Below are 8171 nucleotides of genomic sequence, written 5' to 3'. Positions count from 1 at the left end.
TATCAGAAGGGAAAATGGCAACAATAAACTTGAATTTAGCAGTTACTTTTCTACGAATGAGAAGCTTTTTATGTTTTCCTGTTATGTACAAATAAGAGAGTTTTAACCTTGAGATGTTTTTGAAGAAAATGTGGACAGAGCTGCACAAGAGCACTCAGTTCCAGACTCTCTGCTTCTGGCATCAAGACCAGTTGCCTTTTGAAGTTTTTTTGTCTTGTTTTTAACTATATTATTTTATGTGCATGGGTATTCTGCCTGCATGTATTTTTTTGTGTACCACATGTGTGCTTGGTACCTGCAGAAGAGGGTGTTGGACCTGGAACTGGAGTTACAGACAGTTGTAAGCCACCATGTGGTTGCTGGGAATCAAAGCCAGGGCCTCTAGAAGAGAAGCCAGTGCTCTTAACTGCTGAGACATCTTTCCAGTTCCTTTCGTTTTGGTTTGGAGGCACCAGATAGACTTCTGCCATGGTCACCCACTTCACTCCGAGCAACACCTACGTCTTCCTTCTCAGGTGTGCTTGGGTGCAGACAGAGCTCATGCTTGTAATTTTCCGTTGTCTTTGCAAGCATTTGGATTTACAACTAGCAGAATTCCCACATTCTGTTTTTCTTATAGAGGCCTCAAACCAGGACAGACAAAAGGTTAAAATTTGGGTATTTAAGAATTGAAGCCAGGCAGCGGTGGTACAAGCCTTTAATTCTAGCACTTGGAGGCAGAAGCAGGAGGATCTCTGAGTTTGGGGTCACACTGATGTATAGAGTGAGTTCCAGGAAAGCCAGCACTACACAGAGAAACCCTCTCTCAAAAAACAAAACAAAAAGAATAGAGATATGTAGGGCAGGAAAGATAACTCAGTGGTCAAGAGCACTCTTGCAAAACAACAAAAAAACAAAAAGCTGGGTGTTGCTGGCACATGCCTTTAATCCCAGCAGGAGGATCTCTGTGGGGCCAGCCCTAGTCTAGAGTGAGTTCCAGGACAGCTGGATCTACATAGAGAAAACCTATCTTGAAAAACCAAAATAAATAAACAGCAAAAACCTAAAACAACACAAAAAAGAAAGCCAACCTGAAATAAGAGCACTCTTGTGCTTGCAGAGCACCTGGGTTTCGTTCCCAGCACCCACATGGTGGTTCACAACCACCTGTAAGTCCAGTTTCAGGGGATCTGATGCCCTCTTCTGACCTCCTTTGCTGAGGGGTAACGCTTTTGTACACAATAAATATTTGTCACTGGTATTGGTTTAGTAAAATGCTGATTGGCCAGTAGCCAGGCAGGAAGTATAGGCGAGGCCACCAGCTAAGGAGAATTCTGGGAAGAGGAAGTAAGATGAAAATGCCTCACTGAGAAAAAGTACTAAGCCACATGGTTAAACATAGACAAGAATTATGGGTTAAGTTGTAAGAACTAGTTAATAAAAAGCCTGAGCTAATATGCCAAACAGTTTATAATTAATATAAATCTCTGTATGTTTATTTGGGACTGAATGGCTGTGGGACCAGGCAGGACAGGAACTATATTACAACACTATTTAGCCGATGGCTCAGGCATATTTCCAGCTAGCTCTTACATCTTTTTTTTTAAAAATATTTATTTATTATGTATACAATGTTCTGTCTGTGTGTATGCCTACAGGCCAGAAGAGGGCACCAGACCTCATTACAGATGGTTGTGAGCCACCATGTGATTGCTGGGAATTGAACTCAGGACCTTTGGAAGAGCAGGCAATGCTCTTAACCACTGAGCCATCTCTCCAGCCCCCTAGCTCTTACATCTTAAACCTATTTCTTTACATAGGCACTTGATGCTATGAACTTTTATATTAGCATTGATTTTAAAGTGTTCCTAGTGCTTGAACAGGTGTCTTTGAGCATTCTTTTTGGAGGGATACCTTGTTCAGCCTAGATGCGGGGGGGGGAGAGCCTTGGTCTTGCCTCAAAGTGAAATGTCAGACTCTGTTGACTCCCCATGGGAAGCCTTACCCTTTCTGAGTGGATGGGGGAGGGGGGCAAGAAGGGTGGGGCAGGGTGGGAATGGGGATAGCTATGTAAAATGAGAAAAGACTGTACTAAGAAAATTCTTAATAAAAAATGAGGAAAAAAATTAACTCATTTCTACTAATCTGTGTATGGCCACGAGGCTGTGGTTTAGTGGTAAGGTTCTTGTATATTTCTCCTTCAGCAGCTACATAGCATCTGCCTGGCTATACCTTATTTCTCCCAGAATTCAGTTTAGTTTTCCTGCCTACCTATGTTCTGCCCTGCCACAGGCCAAAGCAGCTTCTTTATTAACTGATGGTAATAAAACATATTCACAGCATACGGAGGGAATCCCACATCACTCCTTACGGCAGGCATGCATATGGTATACATACATACATAAAAACAATTTTTTTTTTTTTTTTTTTTTTGGTTTTTCGAGACAGGGTTTCTTTGTGGCTTTGGAGCCTGTCCTGGAGAGACATAGGGTCAGTGATTACGAATCCTTGCTGTCCTTCTAGACGACCTGAGTTTGGTTCCTAGTGCCCACATTGGGAGCTCACAACTGCCAGTAATGCCAGCTTCAGGGGCACTAATGCCCTGTTCTGGTCTCCATGGGCACCCATATGCATGTGTGCATGCACATACACATAATTTTTAAAATTGGGGTGTGAGCTTCTCTTAGCACTTCAGAGTGGAATAAAGAATCTGCAGCTACCGAGGTAGGAGGATTTATGACAAATTACTGTCATGAAAACCACTAAACCTTGTGAATTTATTGTCATCCAGCGAATCCTGACACCGTGAAGATACATGCACTCATTTATGCGCATGGCATAGCACACTCATGACAGTGGCGTGCCTCTGTAGTTACAGGGCCACAACAGGACTGGTTTCTTCTAATGGAACCGTTTGACTTAGAAATTGGACACACACTGCTTAAATACCTTTATTATTTTTTTAAAAATTATTTAGACATTGATAGCTTTGCAAAATACTTCTCCCATTGCAAATCTTCTAACCCTTTCCATAGGTCTTCCATAAAGAAACAAAATATTCAAACTTTGCGCCCATTCAAATCTAATTTTTAAAAAACATTTAAGATTCAAAATCAAGTATTTTTCCTTCCCAGAACTTGTTAGTAATTTTAAACCACAATGCAACATACTTAATGGCATTCTTTTTAAAAATTAGCTTATCAGTGACTATTTTGAGGAAAAAAGATCCATTCAAGGCCTTAAAGAGAAAATCCCCTGCTTCTGAAAGCAGATGACACTGAGAAACAAACTGGAGCCCGACTTCACACTGCTAACAGAGCCAGCACACGACTGACTTCCTACTTAACGTTAGGAATGGTCTCCTTCCTTCTGGACTGCAGCTGAAATGCTGGACAATCTGCAAAGGGATGGGTGGCTCGAGGATGAAGCAGGGCACGGAAGGCCATGGCTGGCCACAGCAGTGGAGCATTCTGAGTGGAGGGTAAGACCAGCCAGACCGCTAGTCCCTGCCTGGGGCTGGCTTGCTGGAGTAGACGACAGTAGGAAATCTGCAGTCTGCATTTACTTCTCAGTGTTAGATACAAGTGTCAGTCAAAGATATTGCACACAGTACCAGAGGCATGTAAACCACCAAGATAGCTTGGGAAAGAGTTACAGATGGAGACAAGTGCCCAGAGGTCCTTAAGGAACAGAAGAAAAATCATTGTCCATCAGGTAGGAGTTACTAAGTGAAACACGCTTATTCCTGCCCAATGCTCAGGGGCAGACTTCTAAGCAGCAAGTCTTCAAGAGGGTTTGAAGGTTGCCAAAGGCATCCTTCCTTCATTTCTAAGTACAACTGGAACACTTCCCTAGCTAAAAGTGAGAAAGGAGCAGGGTGTGGTGGCTCACACCTTTAACTCTAGTACTCCAAGCAGTCAGGTGGATCTCTGTGAGTTCAAAGCCAGCCTGGTCTACATAGTGAGTTCCAGGGCAGCCAGAGTTACAATGAGAACCTGACTCCAAAGAGAACAAAAGAAAAAAAGGGTGTGTGTGTGTTGGCGGGAGGTTGTCCCTATGCTACAATCTGGCCTGCCCAGTTTACAAGAGAAACTGTTCACTGATGCACTACTTGAGTTGTACACAAGCCCCAGGTTCAGGCTGACTCCACCTGCTGCTGAATGATACTTGCATGGCACACACAGGGTTGGCTGTCACGGTAGAAAGGACAGGCAGAGGAGTTGAGTGCTGCAGGGATAGAGTCAGCATAGTCCTCACCCTCCTTCACTCTCAGTGTCGGCCTTCAGCGCAGCTGTAGCGATGGTATCCCTTGGGTGTAAGCCAGGCTTTTCTCAAGAGAGCCAGTCACTGAATGCTCAGTTGAATTTTGAGGTCTTTTGTTTGGAGATGAAGTCTAGGTTCACCTGAGACCGACCCTGACTCCTGGGCTCAGGCTTTTGCGTAGTTGGCCTATAGATGCATTACTGCGCCCAGCTTGCTGCTTTTCAAGGGTAAGGAATGATGTGATTCAGTATTAGCAATGGATGGGAATAATTTTTCTACCTAAGTCTTGGGATTTTTTTTTATGGTTTCTGGGCCCTGATTTTACTGAATGGGTAAGTTGTACTCTGCACTCTTAGGACTACAGATATCACAAGTACCTGCTGGTTCTTTTCCCCACTTCTGCTCTTTTAAGGCTCCCTGAACAGTCAGTATTAGTGACACACAGCACAGAATAAGGATAGTCAACCTGCTACCCCTGGTGCCCCTCTACCCAGCCCTGGGAATGGAGGCTAGGTCCTCATATATGACAAGCTAGTGCTCTATCGGCTGCACTCCTGGCCCTGATGCTGTATTTATTTTAAAGCTTTTCCTCTTGTGTTTGAACCTGTAAACCACCAGAATTCCCCAAAACCCTGACCATATCTGTGAACTACAACTGATGCCAACTTATAAGCTTTTTAAACATTTAGAAAAACCAAACCAAACCAAAACGCTCCCCTCCCCCACACTTTGGCACATGAGCCTCGAGTTATTTGAGCGCATTTATCTTTCCTGCCCACCCCATCTCAACATTTCAGTCATCCTTTCCGGAGAATAGAGACCCTTCTGCCTCTGGAAAAGGTTGTCATGACACACTGATGTTTTAAGTAGCAAAAGGAGGAGGCACAAATGCTCAACTGGCCCCAGAAACAGTTCTTGTGTTTAGCACTGTAATTTATGCAATGCTGAGAAACTTTTGTACCAGATGACTTGTTTTAAAACTGCTGGTTGATTAAATATACATATAGACATAGATATAAAAATCACTAAGTCAACATTTGCTGTTTTCAATGTGAAAACGATAAAATGTAATTCGGAATAATTGTGCATTTGCCATAGGGTCCTTGTTAAAGGTACCATAAAAATAACAATTTTGTAATAAAAAACTCTTTTATTTTAGTATTGCCCTCAAGTTCAGAAGTTTGGAGCAAATGTACTAAGAAAGCGGTTTGGGAATCTACTCCCACCAAGGATCTGGAAGCCTTAAATTTAGTGATCCCCGACAGCAGGCCCAGGAACCCGGCAGCCGTGTGCAAGCCTTGAACTGTTAGCAGTATGGGGCTCAGCAGAGCCCCCAGCCCCACAAAACATCCCAATTGGATTCAAACACTGATGAGGCCCACCAGGGTCCCCTCCTCATCTCATTGGTGGTAGATGCTGGGCTCTGCCTTTCCTTGGGCTACCAAACAAGCAACTGGGGAAGGAGTAGGGCCTGGGAGGGGACCACTGAGCACCAAGGCTGAGGTGACCCAGGAGCTGACCTTCCACTCAGCTGGAGGCAGGCCGAGGACAGATGGCATTTCTGTGATGAAGAAGTTAGCTGTGCAGGAAGGAAGTGCATTTAAGGTTGCTCAGAAACAGATGGTGAACACAATGCCGCGGAGAGGAAGGAGGGTAGGAGGTGGACAGCTCCCTCTGCCTGCCTGCAGGTCGGCCAAGTGCCTTGGGTCCTGTAGGTTAGCATTCATGCTTTCTGATGAAGTCTGCTTGTGAAGAAGCAGGAACACACCTTTCCTGGTTCTGGCAGGTACATAATTCCCTTGGCAAAGCTCTTTGTTGCCAAGTTCAGTTTTATTTGGACGCTGTTCTGAACCACTGTCACCGGAACTCATAGATGGGTGCACTGTGTTCAGGAACATGGGTCAGGTTGAGGGACTGATACCTGCAATAGGGGAGAGACAGGAGAGAAGCGTTTTCTTGGGTATCCTGAACAGAGAAGGCTGGAGAACTCCAGCCAGAGCCCCTGACAATTATACTCAGACTGAGGTGCTAAACCATTTTCAGTTATGTATATAAATGAAGGGTCTCACCGAGGGGTGGTAGCGCATGCCTTTAATCGCAGCACTCAGGAGGCAGAGGCAGGAGGATCTCTGTTTTAGGCCATCCTGGCCTACAAAGAGTTTCAGGACAGTCTGGGCTATTACACAGAGAAACCTTGTTTCAAACCAACCCCAGGAAAAAAAAGTGTAAGGTCTCACTATGTAGCTCTAGTTGGCCTGGAACTCCCCATGTAGATCAGGCTGACTCACAGTGATTCATCTGCTTCTGCCTCATGAGCGCTGGGATTAAACACGTTAAACATATCTCATTTTGTTATATTTTTGTTTTCTTTTTATTGTGTGTGTGTGTATACATCATGTGTGTGCCTGGTGCCTGTAGAGAACAGAAGATGGCATAAGATCCCCTGGAACCAGAATTAAAGATGGTTATGAGCCACCATGTGAGGTCTCACTATTCAACCCAGCAATTCACCTGCCTCTGTCTCTAAGTAGTTGGGAATGCAGGTGCACACCACCAAGTCTGCTGTGTTAACTCATCTTACACAGTCGAGCTACACCTATCTAGTTTGTTCCCTCTGTTCCTTTTGTGCTGTTCCACCAGCACCATGCAAAAGAACTGTTTTTAGGTAATCTGCTCTAATCATGAAACAACTGTAACACAGCTCACAAAAACAGGACCTTAAGGCAGGCGTGGTGACACAAGCCTTTCATCCCAGCATGAGAGAGCGAAAGCAGGTAGATCTCTATGAGTTCCATCCCAGCCAGGGACACAGAGTCAGGCCTGGAGGTGCAGGTCTGTAATCCTAGCTACCATGGAGCTTGAGGCAGGAGAATCACAAGCTCCTGGTCACCTCAATTCATGACCACCACAGTAAACTATGTCTACAAACACACACACACACACACACACACACACACACACACACACACACACACCCCAAATGTAGCTCAGGCCCTAGGTTCACAAACAGAAGACAAAAACTAAAGAACAAGAACCAGGACCCCAATAAGCCCTACGGAGAGATGGAGCTCACCACTTCTCTCTGACTTGTAATTCTGTATTTGTGTTTAAAGAATACCAATATGTGATGTCGTCAGACACATTTCATGCATGGCAATGAATATTCTAATTCTCATAGCACCCAAAGAGACACTGGAGAGAAGAACCTCACAGCTCACCATGAGGATCTCCCCACTCTCCATTGCTTCTCATGTTCTGAACCGCGGCTATAAGGTGGGATTGCCACAGGGCCTGGAGGTGTCTGTTTCTTCCATCAGTAGGAATCTCAGAGGATCAGGAAAGAGGTGGACAGTCCCCATGTAGGGACAACTCCTGGGTCCATTTTAATTAATGTATGAGGCCGGGCGATGGTGGCGCACGCCTTTAATCCCAGCACTTGGGAGGCAGAGGCAGGCGGATCTCTGTGAGTTCGAGACCAGCCTGGTCTACAGAGCTAGTTCCAGGACAGGCTCCAAAGCCACAGAGAAACCCTGTCTCGAAAAACCAAAAAAAAAAAAAAAAAAAAAAAAAATTAATGTATGAAGCTTAGCTCTCCCTTACTTGCTTCACATAACAGCAAAGAACAGCGAGAGGACAGCTTATCTTTAATACATAATCTAAAATATGGGCTGAGGATGTAGCTTAGTAGTGGAGAGTTGGCCTAGCATGCATGGGGCCCAGGGTTACACCCAAGCACTAGAAGAAAGGAGAAAAGAAAACCAAGCAAGGACTATGAGGCCAGTGAGATGGCTCTGTGGTAATGGTGCTTCCAAGTAGGCCTCAATAGCTGAGTGTGAACCCACATAGAGGTGAAAAGAGAGAACCAAATCCACAAAGCTGTCCTCTGTCCTCCACGTGAGCACCACGATACATGTACCCACATAAACATC

At 44.8% G+C, this 8171-nt stretch overlaps 1 protein-coding gene across 1 annotated transcript in view; it reads right to left on the bottom strand.

Moving 5' to 3' along the window:
* Positions 1-2878: 2878 nt before the first annotated feature.
* The window catches only part of Gid4 (GID complex subunit 4 homolog), a 27827-nt gene continuing 22534 nt past the window's right edge, over positions 2879-8171 (bottom strand). The window contains exon 6 of the mRNA XM_057773882.1: positions 2879-6163. Within this exon, the coding sequence (XP_057629865.1) occupies positions 6100-6163 (64 nt within the window). The 3' untranslated portion in view covers positions 2879-6099. The remainder of the gene's footprint in view (positions 6164-8171) is intronic.

The sequence above is a fragment of the Chionomys nivalis genome, chromosome 7 (assembly GCF_950005125.1).
Source record: "Chionomys nivalis chromosome 7, mChiNiv1.1, whole genome shotgun sequence".
NCBI lineage: Eukaryota > Metazoa > Chordata > Mammalia > Rodentia > Cricetidae > Chionomys > Chionomys nivalis.
The sequence above is the reverse complement of the archived record's forward strand: the minus strand, read 5'-3'. Positions and strand labels throughout refer to the sequence as shown.